The sequence below is a fragment of the Hirundo rustica genome, chromosome 1 (assembly GCF_015227805.2).
Source record: "Hirundo rustica isolate bHirRus1 chromosome 1, bHirRus1.pri.v3, whole genome shotgun sequence".
Classification (NCBI taxonomy): domain Eukaryota; kingdom Metazoa; phylum Chordata; class Aves; order Passeriformes; family Hirundinidae; genus Hirundo; species Hirundo rustica.
In genome coordinates, this window is record NC_053450.1 from 153,206,301 (window position 1) to 153,231,686 (window position 25,386).

The 25,386-nt window shown below is 41.4% G+C and overlaps 1 protein-coding gene across 9 annotated transcripts in view; it reads left to right on the forward strand.

Moving 5' to 3' along the window:
• ADCYAP1R1 (ADCYAP receptor type I) overlaps positions 1 to 25,386 on the forward strand; it is a 147,846-nt gene that overhangs the window by 94,362 nt on the left and 28,098 nt on the right. For all 9 annotated transcript variants that reach the window (XM_058419915.1, XM_058419913.1, XM_040060529.2 and 6 more), the window contains 9 exons: positions 5,577 to 5,612; positions 6,232 to 6,273; positions 8,095 to 8,198; positions 8,767 to 8,864; positions 9,344 to 9,476; positions 12,198 to 12,351; positions 16,553 to 16,613; positions 21,649 to 21,718; positions 23,660 to 23,751. In XM_058419915.1, coding sequence (XP_058275898.1) covers positions 5,577 to 5,612; positions 6,232 to 6,273; positions 8,095 to 8,198; positions 8,767 to 8,864; positions 9,344 to 9,476; positions 12,198 to 12,351; positions 16,553 to 16,613; positions 21,649 to 21,718; positions 23,660 to 23,751 — 790 coding nt within the window. The remainder of the gene's footprint in view (positions 1 to 5,576; positions 5,613 to 6,231; positions 6,274 to 8,094; positions 8,199 to 8,766; positions 8,865 to 9,343; positions 9,477 to 12,197; positions 12,352 to 16,552; positions 16,614 to 21,648; positions 21,719 to 23,659; positions 23,752 to 25,386) is intronic.

A 25,386-nucleotide genomic window follows, 5' to 3' on the forward strand; every position in this document is an offset into this window, starting at 1 on the left:
TTCAATTCCCACCCCCTGCCATGGGCAGGGACACCTTCCACTATCCCAGGATGCTCCAAGCCCCCTCCAGCCTGACCTTGGGCACTTCCAGGGATCCAGGGGCAGCCACAGCTTCTCTGGAAAACACAAAGAGCCGTAACAAAGGAGCTGGGATGGTTGGATAATGTGTGTGTGGGATCATGTGTGTGTGGGCACAGGACAGGGCAGAGCGCTGATGTCCCTTCTAGGGAAGCAGCGGGCAGGGGATGGAACCAGAACCCTCGTGGGGAGCTCAGAGAGCTGCAGAAAAGCTGCTAAGTAGCCTGCTGCTCCTGACTGTGGCTTTGCCAGCCGGCTGAACAGATTGCTGGAGCAGGGGAGCAGCAGGCAGCCATGGGGAAGGCAGAGAGGAGGCTCAGCGTGGTGGATATCAAGGAGTCGGGCGCGAGAGCTCGCTGGTTTATTTCACATTTAGAAATGGAATGTAAAACTTCTAATCAGTGCTATATAAAACAGGAAAGAAAAAATTAAACTCTTGCCCAGCCAGCTTGCTATCCACATAGCTGGACAGCAGGATGGCAAGGGGTTGTAAATGTTTTCCACAGCCTCTCCCTGTTCCAGTCGCTGCACTTTCTGTAGGGACAAAACATGTAATAAAAACAGTGCAGGCTTTGCACGTTGATCCTAATGCTGTCAAAATCCGAACCTTTTTGGAGAATTACCTTTGTGGAGCAGCCCTCCAACCCACAACAGTGAGATGAGAACAACAGGGCCACGGGAGAAGTGTGGGCAAGCCAATTCAGGGCTGAACAGCTTTGGAAGCCTTTCATCCCCTCCCATCCCGCTGCTAATAAGGGACAAACGCTGGAACAAAAGGGTTAAATGCAAGTTGTGTTCAGATAAACAAAGCCACGGGAGGCCAGGCAGGTGGAGAGCAGCCAGCACAGATTTGGCACCAGGGAGGAGATCTAAAAGGCTCTGAGGCTCATGGTGCACAGGCTCTTGGCTTCAGCTTCCCCATCCCTGTCCACCTTAAATCAGGAGCGATTGCTGTCGTCGAGTTTCTCATCACTGGTTGCATAGTGAGGGGTGAATTATGAGTTCTGGGTCTCAGTAAATAAAAATCAAGGAGGAAAGTCTGATAGATGTGCAAGAAGAGGGCAGGAAAGGTCTGGATCTCTGCCACCAACTCTATAGGGAGCCATTGGCAAGTCCTTGGATGTTTTTTTCCTCCCTCTTTTACCTCTTCCTGCAGAAAACAGAAGTCAGGACTATTTTCTGTGCTTGATCTTTAGAACTGGTAGCTCAGCATTCTGATAGATCTTCTCTAGGATCTCCAAGCAGTTCTGCAAATAACATCTAATTAACAATGTCAATTAAAGCATTAATTGTAGATTTGCTTCCCGAAGAGCGACACTCACTTAAGCCTGGCCGAACAGCGAATAGCACAGCCTGTCAATTCACTGGATAAACCATCCTGTCTCAAGGATAACAGCAGCTTCCTCAGGAGTTTATTGACTGATAAGAGCAATTACTGATTGAATAAGTGCTGCCCTAAGGCACTGTTTAGTATCTGCTGTCGTGTCCGTATTTCCATAGTTTGGGTTTAAATACATGTGAGAAGCACAGATGTCACTCAAGTAAGTCATAAAATCATGATATTTAAGATGCTGTTATCATAGAATAATAGAATTATAGAATTATAGAATGGTTTGGGTTGGAAAAGATCTTAACGCTCATCCAGTGCCACCCCTCATCCCAAGCAGGGACAACTTCCACTATCCCAGGTCGTTCCAAGCCCCATCCAGCCTGGACTTGGACTTTTCCATGGATCCAGGGGCAGCCCCAGCCTCTCTGGGCACCCTGTGCCAGGCTCTCACCACCCTCTGAGCACAGAATTTCAACCTAAACCTGCCCACTTTCAGTTTAAAGCTGTTGCTCCTCTCCTGTCACTGCATGCTCTTCTCAAAAGTCCCTTGTAAACACAACCCTTGAATTAAACCCCTGAAAAATGTGCTCCCAATGAAAAATGCAGATGAAAATCATATTTTATCCATTCCTCATTTCTGAGAGAGCAATGCATTTCATCAGACCATTGTGTAATCATATCAGTGGGCCTTCTCTTCTTCATCAGTGAAGTCAAACACACCAATTCCTCATTGTTTGTGTCCTAAGAGTAAGGAAACAAGAAGGTTTGTGGGGAAACCCACACAGTGAGGGGTTCTGTAGTCCTGTCCACTTCATCAGTGACAGCAGAGGAAATTTACTGAGGTCTCCCTAGAGCCTTAAGGGCACTAAGGTGAAAATATAACTTAGAAAAAGAGTGCTTTGAGGTAATATTTTGAAAAAGGAGAGTGACTCTGCTGTGTCTGGGCTTCCTTACAACCCTTTAAATGCAAGGTTAGGCCTTATCCCTCTCTGTGTAAACATGTTAAATGTTGTGCACAAAACAAATCCATTTCATTCTCAGCCATGTGGGGAAACAGCACCAAAGCCATGGATTTCTGTTAGGTAAATATCCATCTTTTGTGCAGGATACAGAAACTTGCACTGTCTGAGGGTAGGGAATCAGCAGCATGCAGGAGGCATATGGTGTCTGTATGTCCCTCATGTCCTTTTATATATATATATAAATGCATTTAATTGTGTATATATTTATCTATAAATATATATATTTATAGATATATAAAAGATACATTTGTATAACTATCATTATAACCATAACTATAACTGTAACTTAACTATAAATGTATTTATAAATATATTTATAAATATTTATTTATATGAGTGCCAAAGATTTTATGGATACATAAAATTTCTGTTTGTGTATATATAAAATATATTTTATGTATTTTACGTATAAAATATATAAAATATACAAATATACACATATACAAATATACAATATATGTTTGTGTATATATAGACAGATATATTTTACATAATTATAGCAATGCATATATTTAAGTAATGATGTAGAAATACAAAAATATGTCCATATACCCACAAATATAATTGTATATGTGTCCATTTTATCCCAACACTCAATAGATGAACTTTGACTTTTTGTTGTAACTCACAGCATGATGTTCAATGTGAATCTAATTAAATTCCTGGTATCTTAATAGTGAGTCGATGAATTAAGCCTAAAAGCCTGTACAGACAAATGTCGTGCTGGAACTTTCTTCAGTATGTTAGTTAGGACTCAGATATAGAAATATATATTAATAAAAGGCTTGATTGCTCCTACTAATCAGAAAATTAATGTTGTTAGAAATGGGGATCTCTTCGTAATGTCCAAACACAGTGAAATGTAATAATAATTTCAGTATGTATACAAAAATATTTCTATAACAAGCCTGCAGAAAAATGGCATTAATTTGTTTTAACTGTTATTACTCCAGATGTCACGAAATTAAAAGTGAACTAAAATGTAATATTTTACCATCAATGAGACTAACTACTATCTATATTTAGAATGAAATTATGACTATTTTTATTTCATGCCTTTTAGATTGTAGGGGAAAAAAAATTGCTGCATTCAAAACATTTAAATTTAAGAGAAATGTCTTTTTCTGAGGCATCACTGTAATATGCAGGATGCCAGCAGCACCAGGCATCAATCTACTTAATACTGCCCAAAATGCCCTGGGAGTGGTGTCCAAATGCTTCTGGAGCTCTGGCGGCCTTGGGAACGTGCCCATCCCCTGGGGAGGCTGGGTAGTGCCCAGCACCCTCTGGGGGAAGAACCTTTGCCTAAAACCCAGGCTAAATTCTTCCTGTGGAATCCTGGAAGCAGCTGGAGTTGGGCAGAGAAGGAAGGAGACCACGGTGTTCTCACCATAGCTTCCAGTACCAACCTTCCAAAGTCCCCAGGGGGTTGGATGGGTAGGATTTGATGCTTTGGGAAGGGTGAGCTGGAACAGAGACTGGACAGAGATGGAGAATAAAGTCGATATTTATTGAAAGGCCTTTAAGGATCCACCTTGGGTGGGACAAGAGCCTGGCCAGGGACACACCCAAGGTGGAACCAAAATGGACACAAAATGGATGCAAAATAGACCCCAAATGGACACAAAATGGACCCAAAATTGTCACAAAATAGACAAACGGTCATGAGGTCTCACACTTTGATAAGTTTTGGTCCATTTGTGCATTGAGGTTTAACTGTCCAATTCCAGCTCCAGGTTCTCCAGTCCCATCCTTCTTGTTTTCTCCCTCCAGCCACCGTTGTTTGTGCTTTTGGGCTGAGCACTTGTCCCAGTTGTCCTTGGTGTGCAGCAGGAGCAGGATTTGTTTTGTGTGGCTGCTGTGTGCAGAGAGCTGAGTGACCCTGGCTGTGAGCTCAGAGCTGCACCCTGGGCAGCATGGAATGGGAAACACAGGGAAGATAACACTTAAGGCATAGATTGATGTTTAATAATCCATCCAAAGTCACAATATAGGCTGCCTGATGCTTCAGAAGAGTTTTACTACCATCATTTGCACATTAAACCCTCTTTCTGTCTTAAAAATTATAAAAGAACATCTGATTTACTTTAGAGAAGACACAGAAATCAAGGAATTTTAACTTATTAAGTGAATTATAGAATTAAAAATATATATTTTATGCTGTGCTGAAAAGCCTCATGCAAATATAATGTATCTTTAGATGCTTTCTCCTTTCCCATAGGATCAAAATCAGTCCTTGCTTGGATTTCACTTTTAATAAAACCCTTCTCATACAATTTGGTGAAGGTTTTTCCAATCCCTAATTAACATTTGCCCGTCAGGGTTAAAAGGGGAAGAACAGCCTGAAGCCCAGTGGCCGCTCCGGAGGATGCAGAACTAAACTGATGTGGACATTTAACCTGCTGTCGTGGTCAGCGAAGTGCTGGGAAGGTTTTTTCCCTGGTCAGGGCGATGTGCAGCGGCTGCCTGAGGCTGCTCTGTGCACGGTGCAGCAGCTCCACTCCCTGGCTCAGGGCAGCTCCTCCTCCTGCATCCCCAGCTGAGCCGGGATCCACCCAGGACTCAGCAAAATCGGATTTTCAGCCCAATTCGGATTAAACATCGGGCACAGGGGGTTGGGGGGTTGGTTTGGCATCGGTACAATTTATTTTGGAAGAGCAAAAGAAAGGGAAAGGGAGATTTCCAACGTAAACCCAAGATTTTATCATTTCCCGCTGTGATGGTTGTGTTTTTAGGGTTGTGTTTTTAGGGTATTAAGCAGCCTGGGTTTGGGCACGGCGTTTTGGAAATGTGTGAGTCTTTCTTACTTCAGAGCATTCCCCTAAAAATAATTTTTTAAAAATCCACAAAAAAGCTCCTACATCCATTTTTCTTATTCTTCCTAGAGTCTGATGAAACTTCATGATAACCAGATATTTAACAATACCAACCATCTTCTGAAAACCCTTAATACATATATTAATAACATATAACCTTAATACAAACTCATAAATACACAGGGCTAATACAGAAATAAAGATTTAAAAATGCAGTTCTTCCCTGGGCTCTGCTACATCCATTCTTCTTGTGGGAGTCAAACTTTTAACAAAATTAAATTGCAGCCTATTATCATTATGAATTAATCATTTTCATTCTTCTAATTTCAGGTTGGGAAGTGGATAATTTGGGGCAAACCCATGCAGGTAAGACCCAGTTGTGTTGCCTACATCCTCAGTACTTCTGTTCCCAAAATTGCCTGCACATGATAATTTCAGATTATTAAAAAGTTGTCTGCGTATCAACCATTATGACAATGATTCATGTACTTAACTGTAGTACTTGCACAAAAAGTGAAATGAAAACTCTCATAAATCTCTGTTAATCAATGTGATTTTACCCAAAGCCACAAAATTAAACTATCTTATTTAAAACAATTAGTCACTGCTCTTTGTCGTTGATAGATGGAAATAATTTTGCATAAATTCTCTGAAAAATGGTCATATTTAAATACCTGGGAATCATAAATGTAAATTCCTACAGAAAAAAAAGTTATTTGACTTCTACATTTTTGCAATAAACTTTGCCCCTGTTTATTGGATGAGTTTTTCGATCAAAATTTAGAGGTTCAGCTTTGATTTAAACTCTCAAGTAAAGCTGTGTTTACTTCCTGAGAAGACAGCACCAAGTATTTATTGCCTTTGGGCCTGATCTAAACAAATAAAAATCAATTGCACTCCATTCACTGATTTCCACAGAGACCAGTTTGGGCTCTAATAGAAAACATAATCAAAACAATTTCATACCCAATTTCCACTTTTCTAGGTGATTATGACTTGCTGGAAAGCACAGCCCAGTCCCTCCTAGGTAAGAAACAGAACCATGGAAATTTTTGTCTCTCTTTTTATTTATATCTGTTAAAAAGAAAGCTCACAGGGGGTTTTTTGGTGTTTTTTTTTTTGTGGTGTAGGTTTTTTGTTTGGTTGGTTTTTTGTGGGTTGGTTTGTTTGTTTGTTTGCGGGGGGTTGGTTTTTTGTTTTTTTTTTTTTTTTTGGTTCCCCCCCCCCCCCCTAAAAATTTGGTATTATTTTCTAATCAGTTCTAATAGTTATGACATTTTCGCTTCTGTTGCTTTTAGCAATATTATGAAAATGTATTCCTCCTCTATTAAGCCTTGCAATCTAAGAAGTGTGCTGCTAGAAATTATATCTACCTGCTTAACAGTAATTACTAAATGGTGTTAAAGGGAGTCAGCACCATGATTCAGTGCTTTTTTTTTTTTTTCCCCATGGAAAAGTAGAGATGAATGTGCAAGAGTAATTTAATAGCATTTGCCAAGTAATGCAATGTTCTTAAATGAATGCTGTGATTAAAGAGATAGATTCTGCTGCATGGATGGCAAACAGATTCTCTAAAATGAGGTTAAAAATGAGGTTATGAGAGACTGAACTGCTACAAGAATGCGAAGCAGCACAACTTTCACAGCAAAAAACAAACCCAAAACTTAGAAATTTCCATCAGTTTTGGTCAAGGTGCAACGGAAACTCCAAAAAATGTGATCATTTGATAAATTGAGGCTGTTCCTCTGTGCTGGAGAGGAAGAAGTGCAGCAGCAACCCATCACTTAATTTTTTAGGAAAACGGCTGAGCTTAGGGAAGAATAATGGTGCTTTAAAAGACCCCCACAGGGGCTTTTAAGGGACTCCACCTCAGGCAGCTTTGTAGGTAAATGAGTGTTGGGAGATTCTTCCTCTTCTGCTCCCAACTCGTCATTCCCAGTATGATTTTAAAGCCTACGTGTGTCAACGAAACCATTAGGAGCTGGTTCTTTCATGAGATTAGCCAAAAGTTATGGTATTTAAGCCAATATTTGTTTAAAATTAAGGTTATAAATCAGGATTGGGATAATTAATAGACAGAGGAACATGAGAAGCTCTGAATTCACCAACTGGGACCACCTGGGCATCTGGAGATGGAAAAGAACACATTTCCATGAAGACAGGGATGGAGATTCCCAGTCCATGTTCCTTTGTTTTCTGCAGTCCCTTCCCACAAATTCACTCTGAGATCAGAGCCTGGGCTTGGAGATAAATGAGTGGGGTGTTTTATCCACCAAGAGGGGAGCAACCCAGCTGCCTCTCCATGGATATATAATGGCTGTCTGAGATGTCCCACAGTATCCCGACTGGCTTCCAGCACCTGGACCAAAAAATATCACGTTAGCCTGGTGTTTTCTCATCTCACCAGCACCATGCTTGTGCCTCAGATATAAACCATTAAAAATAGCACAAAGGGCCTGGTTTTAAGCACTGGCCTTCCCCTTTGGCCATGTGGAGCGGAGATATTTTCATCAAAGCTGTGCTCCTGAGATGCCTTTTTGAAAGAAATGGACATTTAGCTGACCCCTGCTTTAGGAACCTACTTGAGAATGAGATTTTTGGTGGCCTGGAGACACTGAAGGTACTGAATAAATGCTTTTCCTCTCTGGTGACCAGTGATAGCCATCCACAGGTGCCTGTTGTAGGGCTGGATCATTAAAGACAACATTAAACTTGCAGAATTAAATCTATGGATAGGCAAACAGTGCTTCCAGTAGAACTGTGGGGTTTTCTTTGCACCAAGGGGAGGAAAGGGATGTCCTGGGTATCTTTCCTTGGGATGTCACATTCCCACCTGCCCTTGGCACAGGGGACATCAGCAGGAATTGCACTGAAGATGGCTGGTCTGAACCTTTCCCTCATTATTATGATGCCTGTGGCTTCGATGAGAACGAAACAGAGTCCGATAACCAGGTGGGAATTAAACTCATAATTAAAAACAAATGAAGGGGGGAGGAGGGAAACAGCAGACTGCTTTCTGTCCAGCCTCTGGTGGTGTTCTGATTTGATAGTGATTAGAGCAAACAATCAAATGGATATAAAACTGTGACGAGTGAGACCTGACTCCTTCCTGGGCCTGTATTGAGTATTTATAGAAGAAGAGCTTTTAGTGTTGATGTAGCTTAGAACTTCTGGAATTGCAGACTAACCCTCAATTCTACGCCTGTTGATAAAGAATCTCTTAGCCAACTGCTTTTGGTTTGGTTTGATTTGGTTTGGGTTATTTTTCTACATTTATTTATTTATTAAAAAAAAAAAAAAAAAACAACAAAACAGATAGCCTTTTCTAGCTCACTGATAAATAACCTCACGGTGTGCAGACCCAGCCGTAGAGCAGAGCTCCATGTACAGTGAGACCTCAGAGGAGATGAGGACAAACCAGGCTGTCCGAAACACAAATCCTGCCTCTGGTTCCCCCCGCACGCTGGCAGGCATGTGGCTGTCGATGAGCCCTTTAACCCTGTGGTTTTTGCCTCCCAAGGATTACTACTATCTCTCGGTGAAGGCTCTGTACACGGTGGGATACAGCACGTCCTTGGTTTCCCTCACCACTGCCATGGTCATCCTGTGTCGCTTCAGGTGAGTGGGGACACCAGCACTGAGCCGGCCAGGCCCTGGAGGAAGGAAGCTGGAGCTCAGCTGCCCCAAACAGAGTTAAAGGTTTTATCTCCCCAGAGGTAGAATAAGAACGGGAAAATCCTTTGGCTGAGTTGCTCCTCCAGCTTGGACACGCTCCAGAAGTCACGTTTCAGCAGAGTGTAAACGCAGCGGGGGGAGCTGTGGGTCTGGTTTATGAAGCTTCACGAGCTGCATTGGGCTCTTTCTATTGTCCATTTTATGCTTCTCTGAATCCTTTTACAAGAAAATCCCCAAATCCTCCTGTTTCTCAGGTTTAGGGTCAGTACTAACACAGACTTGGCTTAGATATTGCTGTTCTTAGCCCCAGGGTGCTCTGGTCAGTTGTGTCCAGGCCCAGTGTGACATTTCCATAGAGTAAAATTATTTTCTTCTTTGTTTCTCTTTTTTTTTCCCCCTCTCCCTTCCTCTTTCCTCTCCAGGAAGCTTCACTGCACTCGGAATTTCATCCACATGAACCTTTTTGTTTCATTCATCCTCCGTGCAATCTCTGTGTTCATTAAGGACGGGGTTCTTTATGCTGAGCAGGACGGAAACCACTGTTTTATCTCCACGGTGAGTCAAACTGCAACCAAATCCTTCTCCTTTACTCTTCTTCAGCACAAGGTAACAAAAAGCAGAGGGGCAGGGAGCAGTCTGTGGAATATCATGAGCTGAGAAGTCACTAGGGGAAAAGGTAGTTGGTGTTTAACTTCCCTCCCAGTTCACAGCCAGACTGGAAATTTCATCTCGTGGTGTCACTAGCTTCCTTCAGAGCAAACTGACAGGTTTAATTTTCTGATTGTTCCTCCCTTCCCCAGATCTGCTCAGTGATGGGTGGGATGAGAGCAGACATGAGCAATTTCCTTCATCTGAAGGTCTGGTTTTCCTGCACAGCCTCGTTTGTTCTGGATGTCAGGCAGAGTCGCGTGTAAACAGGGTGACCATTCAGACACAGAGAATACACCTGATGGGCACATTCTCAGAAAATCATCAGCATTTCTCCCATCTCTGTCTCTTAAATATGTAGTTTCATGCAGAGCACTCTTTCACTGATGCATTTAGCGTTTATTATGTGTAAATCCCAATTCCTTTCACATTTAAGGCTAGTGTTTGATATAAATCAGCTCACTGGGTGTAATTATGATAGAATTACAAACTGAGCCCTCCTTTATCCGTCCAGTTATGAGCTAAATTCCCTGTGAGTCACTTCCACAAGGCAAGTGCAGCTGTGTAGTTTCTTAGTCAGCCTTTTCTTTGTCTGTTTTAAACTATTGAAACTAGTTTTTGCTCCCAGTTCTTCTCCATGAGAAAGCTGAAGCCATGTTAGGTCTGTAATTTGTTGCTGCCACTCTTCTAATGATGGCATCTGCCTCTTTGTTTGGAAACACTTAAATCTTAAAACACCTTAAAACCAGCCATTTTATGGCCAGATCTTCAGCCTGGGTAGAGCTTCCATGAAGAAACTCGAGATCTGACAGTTTAAACACCTTGATGGTAGATTCGGTCCAGAGGATGAAGTCAAAGTGGGAACTAATCACTGCCTCCAGCAGGAGCTTCCATTTTATACACAGATTCTCCTTGGCTTTGTTGGAAAATCCCACTGGGGTGCAGCACTGGAAAGACCAGTGTGTCCTATTCTCACAGGGTAGAGATTGGTTGCCCCCTTAGGCCTTAGTCACAGAATCATTTAGGTTGAAAAACCCCTTGAAATTGAGTCCAACGATTTCCAAGCACCTCCAAATTCAGCACTAAACCACATCCTCAAGTGCCACAATTACACACCTTTTAAACACCTCCACACATGGTGACTCCACCATTGACCTGGACACTGTCCGGTGATTGACAATCCTCTCAGGAAAGAAATTTTCCTTAATAGCCAAACTAAACCTCCCTTGATGCAATTTAGGGCAATTTCATCTTATCCTAGCATTTGTCAGCTGGGAGGAGAGACTGACCTTGTTACCACCTCCTGTCAGGGAGTTGTAGAGAGCAATAATGTCCTCCTGAGCCCCCTTTTCTCAAGCCTAAACAAACACCGTTCCTTTTAAAAAAACCCTTAATTTAATTTCTAGGTGGTTTTTGTTTGTTTGTTTGTTTTGTTTTGTTTTGTTTTGTTTTGTTTTGTTTTGTTTTTTTTTGGGGGGGGGGGGTTGGTGTTTTTTTTTTTAGTTTCCTCCTTCCCCTTCCTGTCCATGGAAGCAAACTTCCATCTTTTTATTTTTTCTTTTTTTTTTTTTAAAGCTGATCACTCGGCCTCCTTTCTCCTCACACTTACTTCATTTTCTGTCCTCGACGGACAACACTGATGATGGATGGCAAGGAAGTGCAATTCCCAGCTGCACAGAGGAGGGTTCATCCTTTCAGATCCTACTCCCAGGGCTTTCCACAGTCATCCTGCCATTTCACAGCCTTCTCTGGGTTTCTCGGCACACAGCTGGATTTTTTTCTTCCCTGAATTTAATCCTGGAAGGGGGCTTAAGTCCAGCAATTGGTGTACACTGGGGCTGTGAGCCCTCAGCAATACAGGACATGCTCAAGCTGTTCTGAAATGCTCCTTGACCACTTCCCACTGGTAAAATTGGCTTCTTCCCCATCCAGGCTTTGCTGTCTAAGTGATACCTGACATTCTTCACATTCTTCAAAACCTTCACTGACACAGTCTCACATGTGGCCAGAGTGTAATGAGCCCCCTGAAGATGAATCCAGTCTGAGCGTTGACCTGCAGCCTCCCAGAGCGGCTTAATAACAGCGAGACAACTTCTCTGGACACGCTTTGTAAAACAAAAGGGTTTAATAATGACAAAAATAACAAACACCATCAAACAAAAGAAATATAGGTCAAACAAAAAAAAAATAGGTCAAACACAGCGTAGAGAAAACTCTTGCACTGGCTAAGGCAGCCCAAAAAAAGCACTGAGCAGTTCTGTGCAGTCTTTGAAGTACTTAATGATTTAGGTGGGCTTTTTTGCCCAATGAAACTGGCAGCAGGTTTTGAGGTACAGGTCCAGGTGTCCAGCTGGTGTCTCTGCTTGGCACCTGGCCAATTGCTGGGAAAAGAACATCAAAATTTCTGCGTCCTTTACCTTATTAGAGCAGCAAAGGGTGAGTCTTAAACCTTTCCCTACATGGAAACACCTGCTCAGGTGTGGGGTGCATTCCTACACTGCAGCATTAAAAGTGTGTAACACCATCCCCAGCTCTTTTCACAGAGAGATTTGGAGAGGTCGAAAGCATTTTTTTGTGTTTGCCAAAAACAAGGGCGGGAATAACTTTGCTCTTCTCGATCCTCTGCAGGTGGAATGCAAAGCAGTGATGGTGTTCTTTCACTACTGTGTCATGTCCAACTACTTCTGGCTGTTCATCGAGGGGTTGTACCTCTTCACTTTGTTGGTGGAAACCTTCTTCCCGGAGAGGAGATATTTCTACTGGTACACAATCATCGGCTGGGGTACGTGGCGCTTCCTGCCTCAGTCGTGTCTGGGTGTGCAGGATGACTCCACAAACCATGATATTTCCACATCAGGTTCCAAAGTATGATTTTAGTCTTCGTAGAGAGCAACCCAAACTGTGTTGTGATTATTTTTTTGTGTGTGTGTGACTAGAGTTGCACTGAAATCTGGAGAATGCCACATCCCTCGCAGAGGTGTAATCTACAACAGAAAATTACCTCCTGTGAGATATGATCTGAACATCAGCTCCTTCAGCTTAATCAAATCTGCAAGGCTAAGTCCAGTCCATTTTCTGAGGCTCTATTTGTGCCTTTCTCCCAGATAATAACTAAATTGAAAATGTGTCCAAAGGGTATTCACATCTGCTTTTCCTACCTGGACGGGAAATAAAAACTTGCACTAGGAAGGGACAAGATTTATTTCAGAAAAGCCGGTTAAATGATGATAACCATGGTAATTGTTTTTCATTCTGGCCTTCTGGATATGAATTGATTCCTGTGACATGTTAATGCAAGCAATGCTTTGCAGATGTTTTTGTGCAGAAGTCAGATGGTGAATGCAGAAGAATACATTCATTTAAAATGTTCCCTGAGAAGGTCAAACTCGATTTTTATACCTTTAGACACTTCTGAAATATAAATAATCCTGTATGTTCGTGTATGCACACAAACCTCATGCCTTAAACTATTTCCTTTGAACAAACATCCTTATGTAGCCTGAACCTTCAAGAAATCAACAGATGGTCTTGTTTTTTCCCTCCTGAAGCAACTGTACACAAACTTGAATTTTCATCTTCTGGCAGATTCCCTGCAGTAGGGAGAAAAAAATATTTCTAGAAGGTATGGAGGTAGAGAAGTTATAGAGAGAAAGATGTGAACAAATTATCATCAATAATCTGTGCCATGAAAAGGCTGTTGGAAATGGATGGTTACTGGAAAAGGCTTTTGGAAAAGAAACTGTTGGAAAGGGTATTCAGGGTTCCTTTTGTACCATCCACAGCTGTATTATAGCCAAGATAAAAGTGATTTTTCCAAGGAGAAACTGGGGGTCATGTCCATGAAAATCTGACAATTAGGAAAAAAAAGCAATGCAAAATTGCAAATTGCAAAATCTTTGTAATCTGAGCATAAATCGGAGGTTGAGTTCCTTTAAATAACTTTGCACAATTTTCATATCTGTACATTTGTTGGAATGTGAGGATGCTGAAAACCAGCGTATATTAACTGACTTCGGCATTTCTGTAATCAGTCCTTGTAATGAATGAACTGCTCAGATGGATTCATTCTGTAATGCAACCTCTCAATTCTTAGTTTTTAGTTGAGTGCCACAGATGACAACTGGCTGTTCTATGATAGACTTCATAGAATCCCAGAATAGTTTGGGTTTGAAAGGACATTAAAGATCATCGGTTCCAGCTCTGCCATGGGTGTGGACACCTTCTACTATCCCAGGGTGCTCCAAGCCCTGTCCAACCTGGCCTTGGACACTTCCAGGGATTCAGGGGCAGCCACAGCTTCTCTGGGAATTCCCTCCCCACCCTCACAGCCAAGAATTCCTTCCCAATCTCCCATCCCTCCCTGCCCTCTGGCAGTGGAAGCCGTTCCCTGTGTCCTGTCCCTCCATCCCTTGTCCCCAGTCCCTCTCCAGCTCTTCTGGAGCCCCTCCAGGCCCTGGCAGGGGCTCTGAGCTCTCCCTGGAGCCTTCTCCTCTCCAGGTGAACATTCCCAGCTCTTCCAGCTTTTCTCCACAGTAAAGGGGCTTCAGCCCTTGGAGCACCTCTGTGGCCTCCTCTGGATTAATTTCAGCAGGTCCTTGTCCAGCTTGTGTTGGTGGGCAGAACGCTCAAATCACTTCAGATTCAGAACAGCATCAATAATATCTATAAATAACTCTCCGGATTTGGATACTTTTTTTTTTTTTTTTTTTTTTTTTTTTTAAACACAATTATTTTCTCATCTCCTGCGTGTTTCAGCTGGACTCGCAGTTTCCCTGGCCTGGTGGGAACAACTGGCAAATTGCAAAGCCAACAGAGGCACTTCCAGACTCTGGATTCAATTCCTGGATGGCAAAAGCAGCCCCTCAGCTCGGGGCTGGTGGGGAGGGGGCTGCTCTGAAGCAGTGAGGAACCAGAGCTCAGCACTTTGCAGCATCTGGATGTTGATCAGTTTCTTCAAATGTGCTGAGACGTCAGTGTCCTCATCTCCAGGGATTAATGAGAGCTACAGACGGCTCTGTTCAGCCAGCCAGTTCCTCTTCCCTAAATCTGAAATATGCTGGTGAATCCTCTGGATAGACTGCTGTCTTCCTGAGCTCTCTACAAGTGCCAGCTCCTAACCCAGGGCAGCACAAGTCTGCAAGAATAAATCTCAGCCTTTGGGGCTTCTCTGTTTTCTGACGTTTCTCAGAAGCTGAAAAGGAGGCGATGGAGGGATAGAAATCTTTTGATGTAAAGAAAAGCGGTGCGAGTGTATGTATATTCATACAGCAGATGGTTCAGAACTCCAAGCTGATCTGAAATGTGGGGGTTTTAAAATGTGTCTTTACAACACATTTAGTTTTGATTCCGCCTTCCTGCGCATTTTACAGATTTGGAACGCTATTCATGGCGTGAAAATTTATGTAGAGGAAACTAAATAAAACATGAGAGCCACGTTTTATAGAATCATAGAATGGTTTGGGTTGGAAGTGAGCTTAAAACTCATTTCATTTCCTCCCCCCTTCCCTGGACACTTCCCACCATCCCAGGTTCCTCCAAGCCTCATCCAACCCAGCCTTGGACACTTCCAAGAATGGGGCACCCGCAGCTTCTCTTGGCAAATATTTGATATTTCAATACTAATTTGATAAAATTAAAATTAAAGTTTGCTATTTAAAAAATAATTTTAACTCCTTTAAGGGCAAAAAAGGGTTTTTCTCAGTGTTTCCTAGGTATTCACATGTGACAAAAGCAGACTTCAACTGAAATTAAATATGCATGATTTTTTCTCCCCAAAGCCTGTCATTTTATTTCTTTATATCATTTTCCTTTCAAGTTTTTCTCTGTGTGGTTGTTTGAAGGAGGAGGGCTCCATCAGTCACCCAGGTCTAGGGGATATTTTTATTTCTGGTGGTGGGAATATGATTAGACAGAGACTTGTCTAAGTGGGTTCAAACGACTGACTAATTAATGTGACATCAACACAGCCTTGTAAAACGTATTAAATATAATTGTTCCTGTCAACTCACCACAGTCTTGTTCACTGCTGGGACCTGGGGTGATCAAGGTCCTTGTTTTGTTTGCTTTTTAGCACTTTACTTTTTTTTCCAGTGGTGCTTGAACAGGTGTCAGCAGTTTCTTAGTCAAAGATTTTATTTACCATACAGTGGAGATCAAACTTACTCAGGGTTGTCTTGCATAAATGCATTATTTTATAAAAATACTTCAACTGAAAAAAAAAAAAAATCAAAAAACAAACCCACACTTCTAGGATTTTCAGAAAGGAAAATAATTCCAGGTTTCTCAGTGGGTTCTTATTGCTTTAATTAAATTTGCATTCTTCAGACATGAAGAAATGTCTGAAATAGGAATTAAATCCTTACTCCAATATTCTCTTATTGGAGTCTGTTGTTTTGTTTTGGTATTTTTTTGAATGAAAAAAAAATATATATATATATATTCTTGTGAGCAGAGGAAACTTCCCATCCATGGATTTGTTTTGGTTGAATAAGTAAAGAAAAGCTGGTTATTTACACAGTAACAGAGAAATTTCAACATATGTAAATCATTTCCAACAAAACCACAGAAGGATACACAAAATCCAGTAATGCCATTCCAGCTCAACATCTGGCACTGCAATTCTTTTATGATTCCAGTAGCTCCAGACACGGATGTGGTTGATTGTGTTCTGTCCAGACTTTGCTTTATTCTTCATGCAGCAAGATGCAGTAAAACACTGAGTAAAGCCCTATCACTCAGTAAAACACTGAGCAATAGTGACCTGGCACAACATCATTCTTTCCTGTTACCAGTTTTGCCCCTACAGTCCCACCCCTGACTGAGAGGGATGCTTCTGGAGCTCTGAATTCCCTCAATAAATTGCATTATCCCGTGCACAAGTGCTGTTGGGGAGCAAAACCTCAGTGGAGAGGTTGCGTAAATGCTCCTTGCTGAATACCGAGTGTGTCTGCACTGTTAACGTGTCCCTCTCTTGTCCTCTGCAGGTACCCCAACCATTTGTGTCACTGTCTGGGCAGTGCTGAGGCTTCACTTCGATGACACTGGGTAGGTGTTGCTGTGTGGGAATTTGTTCCAGGTGCATCCAGCACCATGGGAAGGGTGCCACAGGAATGTGGTGATTGGAGAGCGCAGAATCACGGAGTGAAAGAATCCTTTAGGTTGGGAAAGACTTCCAAGGTCAGGAGTCCAGCCTGTGACTGATCCCCACCTTGTCCCCAGCCCAGAGCACTGAGTGCCACCTCCAGGGGTGGGGACTCCAAACCTCCCTGGCAAGCCCCTGCCAAAGTTCAAAAACCTGTTCAGTGAAAAAATTCTTCCTGATGTCCAGCCTGAACCTCCTGTGGCACAACATTTCTTCCTGTTTGTAGTGGTTTCACGTTCACTAAATTTTGGTCTTGGTACTTACTCTTTTTTGTGGGAGAGAGACTAGGAGAAAAACAAAGCAGGCTCAACCTTAAAATTAACAAATAGTTTTATTAACATGCACTAAAAGAATAAAAAAAAAGAAAGTTGGAAAAAAAAGAAACTAAAACAGAATGAAACTTCAAAAACACTCTTTCCTCCCCGTACAAACTGTTCACTTTCTTACGAAACAACATAAAGAGACAAAACTTGGAATTTTCAGTCAGTTTCACTATCTGACAATAGTCTTTCATCAATTCATTAGGGGAAGAGTATCTCTGAGAGTCATGGATCCCACTGACAACTTAGAGCAGTTCTCTTGTGGGTTTTAAACTGTTACAAAAACAACTGCCCGGAGAAACCTGCCTTTGTGACCCTCCCAGGAGCAGTTTCCTGTCTCTTCCAAAGCACTTCCCAGGTCCTGACCTGGAGAATTATTCTACATTCTTCTATAACTAAAAAACCAAACTGTACTAACCCATGACACTGTCCTATTTTCTCCTTTCATTTCTGACATCCACTTGTGTGCAAACGTAATTTAGGTCCAGGGCTCAAGCACTTTTCTGTTCATGGAGTTACAGTCTGATGCCCGTGCCACCACTGCACTGGGGAATTCCTGGGAGAAGATCCAGGCACCAAACCTGTAAACCTGCAGTTGACCCCATTCCCTGCTCCATTAAATGACTGGAGTCCAGGATATGGTTTGTCTCATCTTACAAGAGCTGTGAGTGGAATTCCACGTAATTCTCTGCTTCTTTCCCACTGATTATGGAGGAAGATGAAGGTGACAAAGTCAGCAGTAGAAATTATTGGAGATAAAATCTAGTACAACGAAAGAAATCTTCACCAGGCATTGCTGAGCTTTGATTTATCAGGGCAGTTAGGAGTTTAACTTCCCACTGAGGAGAGTTTTCCATGAATTCTGTGGGGGAGATGAATAGGGATGAGACAGAAATCCTCATTCTGTCTTCTGCGAGGGGAAAAAAAAAAAATATTTAATAAAGAATTCAAAAGGGTAGGTCCTTCCCAAATTGTCTCTTTTGGTAGAGGAAAAAAAAAAGCTGCAGATATCCTGTTCTAGAGGACCAGAAAGAAAAGCTACTCCCAGAGCTGGACCTGCATGCTTTGTTAGTCCGTAGCTGCTCCAGTAGAACAGCAGGTGTGGCAGGCAGGAATGGATGCGTATTTACACCCTGGAAAGACAAACTTGGCAGTGCCTTTTCATGAGAGCTATGTTTGAACCTGGTGAAATGTTAGGAAAAAATGAGGCAGACTGAGTGAAATTTCAAAAATCAGTCAGCGGTTCTTTGAAAACGCAGAACTGAGGGAAAGGCGCTTTGTACCCAAATCCCATTTCCAAGTCGTTGAGGGTTATGCTTTAATTTTGCCTAATACTGGAGATACCTGGATGCAAAATTTCCACAAAACCCATTGTTCTGACAGGTTTTCTTCATCCTTGTTCTTTCAGACTTCCGCTGGAAAGCAAATAAAGCTTTTCCTCCACTGGGGATGCCAATGCTGTGACCCAATGTTCTATTTTGACATTAAGACAAATTAAATCATTTATTTCCATGCAAAACAAGCCAGAAACCCCTGTTGTGTCATTATTTGGATTACAGCACTGGCCCTGAAAGCACTAATTTCTCTTACAAGTCCAAACAGCCCTTGCCTCTTGCAGGTAGGGAGAATGTCTTGCAGAAGGAAAAAAAAAAAAAATTAAAAAAAAAAAAAAAAACAAAAAAACCACATTCCTTTTATTTAGAGAAGCTCTTTAGCATGCAAGGCATTTAGAAAGGTTCTAGCTGAGAGTCTCAGTGGTTACTTTTTAAAAATCAGCCAGCGTTGTTCTGGAAGTGGGGGAGAAGCCAGCATGAGCCTGAAAACGTGGAAATTACTGAACTGGAAAACCACAGTGGCAAAGGCATGGACTGAAATGCAGGCTCAGAGCCTGAGCCCCTTCCTGCCTGCTCCTTATAAAACTGACAGAGCTCCCTCAACTTCAGCTCCTGACTTCCATCACTGAAAGTGACAGGATTGAGGAGACAAATGCAGCTGCCTGTTTATCCAGAGCTCTGCTCCTGATTTAAGTGGAGTTATTCCAGACCTGCACCAGAGATCAGATTCTAGCCTCTGCAACTGGATATCACATCCCTTCCCCAGCTCCCTGACTCCCTTCCCTTCATCCATCTTGGAAAAGAATAGTTCCTTTTCATCCTGCCTGTGGGGAAGCACTTGACAGAAATTAGGGAGCTTGTTTACCTAGTACAGAAAATTCCAAATGTTCTGTCGTGCATTCACACTTTTTTGTCTGAGGAGGAGATGGTGGTTCTTTCCCCCACATTTGTCCTGTAGGTGTCACAGGGAGTGGACATCCTTGAAAGTCCTTGAAATAAAACCTCTGTGTGAGCTTGATCTGATTCGTTGTTGACATCTGCAAGGTGGAAGTTGGGAATTGAGCTCGCTGGGGACATGTCCTGTAAGCACAGAGGAGCAGAAGAAAGTGGAAGAAAAGGTCTAAGAAGAGAAGAAAAAAGCAGAGAGGTCTAAGAATAGGAATTTGTAGGGGGTGATGTATCACCCCAGGGTGCACATTTAAAACACCTCAGTGTGGGAAAAAGAAACCCAAAACAACCTCCAAGGTTCTCTTTGTCCCAACCAGGTTCTGGGATAATTAACTGTGCTGTTGGCCTGTACAATCCACATAATGGGAATTAAAGGTGGATTCCTGTAACTCCTCATTCCTACACAGAAAAACTTCCATACATCAGTATCTGTTTGTACAGCTAAATTAACATGAGAATTTTCCCAGATTGTTCCAACATTGGTCAATTCCTTAAAGACTTTCAGGGCAGATTTACTGACCATCATAAGGAGGACCTCTGCAAATAATGCAAATTTTCACTAGATAACTCTAATTTACAAATGCATACAAAGAATTCAGAAGAAAATTGGTGATTTTAGGTCCATACCGTTGTTGATCACTGACAAAAAGCTGGATTTCCAGACTGTGGGTGAGGAGATCCCTCTGAGCATTTATCCCTTTTCACATATTTTAAGTTGGGTATCCAAGGTGAGATAACTAGGAAATAGTAATTTGCAATTGAAGATCTCAGTCTTCAGTCCCCTTAGATTTTGGGTGATTTCAGGTTTTCATGCTGTGCAAACAGAAGCAAGAATACATAATTTTGTGTAAATTTGATACCCCACCTCTAAATTTTCTCAGTTCTCACCAGCTGCACCACACACATTCCTTATCATTGTTTTTATGGGAATCCAGTGAATTATTGTTCATCTGAAGTGAATAAAAATTGTTCAACTGAAAATAATGAATATTGCTCAACTGAAAATATAAGTTTAAGTGACGTTTCTAAACTCAGCCATTTGGGATTTCTCTCACATGCACTTTGATGTTGGGATTTTATCTCTGCCTCCTCACTTTTATTCATGTACACAGTTTTGTTCAAAGATTTTCACTTTTCCCCCCCAATGCTGCCACACAACCATTTAAATGACACAGAAATTGCATTAAACTCTCATGAGACCAGCAGTGTTTTATTCCTGTGTGCTCTTCCCAATTGTTCTTTGGCACTTGACAAATGCACCATGACAGCCTCTGCTGCCACTTTGGCTCTTTTCCCAGTGGGAAGGAAAAACTCCTTCTCAGAACTGCGGGTACAATTTAGACAGATTTCTGTGAATTTATGTTTTCTAGGGAGAAAACCAGGGGAAGAAAGTGGAGGCAAATGAAGGAAAATTTTCAGCTGACAAATTCTTGATGACTTAAAATAGTCATGAAGACATTTCTCAGTAATAAATAGTAGTAATTTTAATAGTGTAGCATGGCCTGGAAAATAAGGTTCTTTTCATTGTTGTTGGCTTTCTAGCTATAAAAATATATGTTAACGTTCAAACCCTCTATGAACATGAACCATATATTTGGATGCCCAAGTGCACCTGTGTGAGATAAACTTCTGCATAATCCTTTGGTGACTGATTTCAGAGGAAGAATTTAAATTTTGGGGTAGAAATGTCATTTTATTTATGATTATCCACTAGCAACAACTTAACAAAGGAGCTGACCCCAGCTGTTGCCCAGTATTTGATCCTTCTCAGGTGAATCCTGGATAAGATTTGCAACCCAGTGACTGGAAAATCATTCCAATATGTGAATACACCCAGGGTCCTGGTGTACTGGAAATATGTAAAATTTCTTGTGTCAGGGTCAGAACGCCACATCCTTATCTGTTAACCCAGGGGGAAAAAAAAAAAAAAAGTGAGGAATCAAACTTTGGAATAACTCTCAAAAAAACCCCCATCCATTGATGTATCTTTTTTTGGCTTTTTTTAGGGACAGATTTACAATTATATTATAGACACAGAAACACACTTAGAGAGGTTTTTCCAAAATACCTAAGCTGTTTAGCGGGAAGTACCATTGAAACTGCCACAAAAACGTTCATTTTACTTCCAAATGATTGTGGAAAATCTGTAAGAGAAATCCACAATAAAACAAAGTAAAGAACTATCACTTCAAACTTAGATAAAATAATTTAAGCTGTGAAACCAATCTCCCCCATTCTGCCCCCTTAAAAACAGCTGTAAGTTCATTAATTTCACTGCTATGTCTTGTTTTCTTTCCTCCTCTTTCCCCATCCCATTCTTTCCGTAACGACTGCAGCTGCTGGGACATGAATGACAACACTGCCTTGTGGTGGGTGATCAAGGGTCCCGTGGTTGGGTCAATCATGGTGAGTAGCACCTGGAGAAGACACTTCCTCTGCTCTCCTGAGCACAAATAACCAATTTAAACACCTTCAAATCCTTTACAAACTATGCTGCATCCCTGTGCTGGACTGGTGGGGAAATCCTCTACATTTCTGTTGTTTGCCACCCACAATGCCACGGAATTTCATTATTAAGAAGGATTAATACAAATTAAATGCTGGAGCGCTGTCTGTAAGCAGAGACCCAGCAGGAAAGGAGTTGTTCAGTTGCTTAAACACAGACACAAATGCCATAGTTAAGACCCCAGAGCACGTGGAACATTTGTCTGGGGCTGGTACGGGTGTTAGAGGATGTATGGAAATTCTGGGCCAATTGGGGTGGCAGCTGAAGGCCAAGGGGGACAACCCAGGGCATCTAAAACAATAGTAAATGTCAGTGACCAGGAAAATAGGCTCTGTCTACTGAATGGGATTCGTTTTGCTACATTTATTTATCTAATATTAGATTTAAAATTGCACTTAGTCATAGTGGGGGATGCTGAATTGTCAGCAAGGTGTCTGAGCTCTCTTTAATTGATGGAACTCTTGGATTTGGCTCAAATTTTGTCAGACACCTGCACATGGAGGACTGAGAGGTTTCTAAAGTGCTCTGTTTGGGCTTCACAGAATAGCTAAAATTGGAAAGGATCACTGGAAGTCATTTAGTCCAACCTCCCTGTTTAAGCAGAATCCTCTAGGACATATAATTCAGGATTGTGTACAGATGGATTTGGAATATCTGAAGAGAAGGAGATACTCTGGTGCTCCAAATAATATGGGGGTTTTAGAATGCTATTGAGCTCCTGTTTTTAGGAAAATAAATTGAGCCCCTGGACAAAATGGTCAGTGGCACCTGAATATCTGTCGGGCTTGCCACATGTAAGGGTCTCATTCTGGGCATCCTAAGTTGCTCTCCACACTCCACGGACAGATTTGAGCAGGTTTTCAGTGACTTTTGTGGGAGTTCAGCCATCCAGTCCACAGGTAGCCAATAAAACAGGAGGTTTTTTATTGGCTTTAAAGTCTTTGAGCGGCTCTGTAAAGTCCAGCAATTGTCAGATAAGTCAGTGGTAATTCAGCCAATTTCAGCACCAAAATTGGGAGGGTTCAATGACCCAAGGTTTTTGTCCATGTGTGAATTTCCCTGTTTTACAGGCATGTTCTATAGGGATCACCTTCTGCTTGGAGAATCAGTTAAACCTGGTTTCTGTCGAAGGCATTAAAGAACCAAGCAACCAGCAAGGGGCAGCTGGGTTTCTCCATCCCTTTGTAGTCCTCAGATGAGATGGAAACTGCTGGAAAAATGCTCATATTTGGTTTCTGGTGTCTCTAAAGGAGTCTAAGATTTTGTAACGGACCAACTTAAATTTCCACTGTTCTGGCTTCAAGAAGCTATGGAGTTGATAGCCAAATCTCAGGCCAAAGCATTGAAATAAACTAATTTCATCATTTTCCAGGTTTTTAAAGCTGATGGAAACTGTTAAACTGAGAAGTCAGTTAGTCAGAGAATGGGAGTTAAAAATGTCTTTGCTCTCGAGGTCTTTATTTTATGTGGGGTTTTTTTTGTTGTTATTTGGGTTTTTTTGTTTGTTTGTTTGGGTGGGTTTTTTTTTTTTTTTTTTGGTGCAGGAATCTTTCCTTTTACTCTGCACAGGTTGATAATGAAAAATGTTGAAACTTTTCCATTTATATTTGTCTTCTCTTGTCTTGAAACTGCAGAAATTCTGCCTCATTTTAGCTGCAGCAAGGTGGTTAAAACCCTTGCAAACTTCTCCCATTAATCCTGATCCTATAAAACTTTTAGTCTGTGGTTTGTAGAAGAAAAAGGGAATGTAAAGAGCAAGTCACTGGGAATGTCTCATTCCCACACTTTGTAAAAGTATGTCATTGTCACAATTTCTTCCTTTTTTTTTTTCTTTCCCCCAGATAAATTTTGTGCTTTTTATTGGCATAATTGTGATACTTGTGCAGAAACTCCAATCACCTGATATCGGGGGCAATGAATCCAGCATTTACTTGTAAGTACAAATAAAGCAGTAATCAATTTAAATTACTGATATACACATAGGAAAAACCCACAAAGTAAAAAAGAAACCTCAGCTGAATTGGGTCGATTTTTGAAAAGAGTCACGAGGTCTATTAAATTATTTTGGTTGATTTTTACTTTAACTTTTCAAACCAACACCTGTGAAAGTGCATTTTTATGCCAGCTCTCACCTTTTTTTAAAAGGCCTATCAAACAAGCATGGATACAAGATTAAAAACAAACCCAAACCAAACCTAATGTTTTTACATGTCAGTTATCTGAAAATTAACATATTGACCAGGTATAAAAAATTGTTGTAATATTCATGGGGTGGTTTGCTGTGCTTCATAAGTTCCAGGACATTGTTCCAAGTTCACTGAAATCTATGAGACTTGATGAAAAGGTTTAATTAACTTCAGGCTGAATCATAGTGTAGGAAGATCCCCTAGACATGCCTATGTCTGTATTTCTTGTAAACTTAAATGAATTCCACTTAAGCCAAACATTTCACACACTCCCCCTTAAAATTGTTTTAAAATGCACACAAATCCTAAAGTTTTCCTCTAGATGTTTGTAGCTTTGTGGTTTATATATATATTTTTTTTTTAAGCTGGAACCCTTTTTATTGATTTCCACCTCATAGGAGGACAGAATTTGGCCCGTTGAGGTGGTTGTCATTATTATTTTGAGTGCATACAGTCATTCTCCATATAAAAATTATATTATCCTCTGGAATAACTAGGGTATGGAGCAGTACATCTGGTGTTGGCTTAAACACCACACACATTTGGGTTGGGTTTTTTTGGGGTTTTTTTTTTTTTTTTTTTTGTGAGCTTGGATGTTTTCTTGCACTCACAGACATAGGTAGGACTATTTAATTTAGTACTAACTTCCTGGTGAAAATAGACAAGCTATGAACACCTTAAATAAAACTAAAAGGTGTTAGGGTAAAGTAGAAGGTGCTTGTTTTTTAGCAAATATAATTATCCAGGGATTAGTTTCACCCTAAGTAACCACAGTCATGGCAAAATGATGTCATCCATCCAAACAATTTTCAGGGGAAAACATGTCCTCCAGCTACCTTTTTTTTTTTCCTGTTAAATGGTTTGGATTTGCATTAATTAATAATATTTTCTACATCAATTTTCATGTCTGCAGCCAGACATACACTTACTGAAAGCACTGCCCCTTTCATCTTGCTCTAGACTGTGCTTCCACAGCCAAAACCAATGCTTTAAATTGATTCTGTGGGTGGATTTACCTCGGAAACAAAATTGAGGATGAGAGTTAGTGACTAGGTTAACTTGTGCATGGTCTGCCTAGGGCTTGCATGAAGGCTTCCCGTGGATGTGCTGCTGGGAAGTCATCCCTGAGCCTTAGATCGTAATTAATTAGCACCCGAGATGTGCAGAGCTCATTCTGAGTCTGCATTTTTAAGAGCATGTTTGGTGTCTGCTGCACATCTCACGTATGAAGCAAAGCATGCCATGGACTCCAAGGATTTGACTGGATTACCAAGCATCCCTTGCCATCTCGGATCAATATGGTGACTGGGTTTTGCTGGTGTTTTTCCTATGTGTATAGTTAGCCACCAAAACCAAGAGAAAACATCATATTTTCTGTTCCA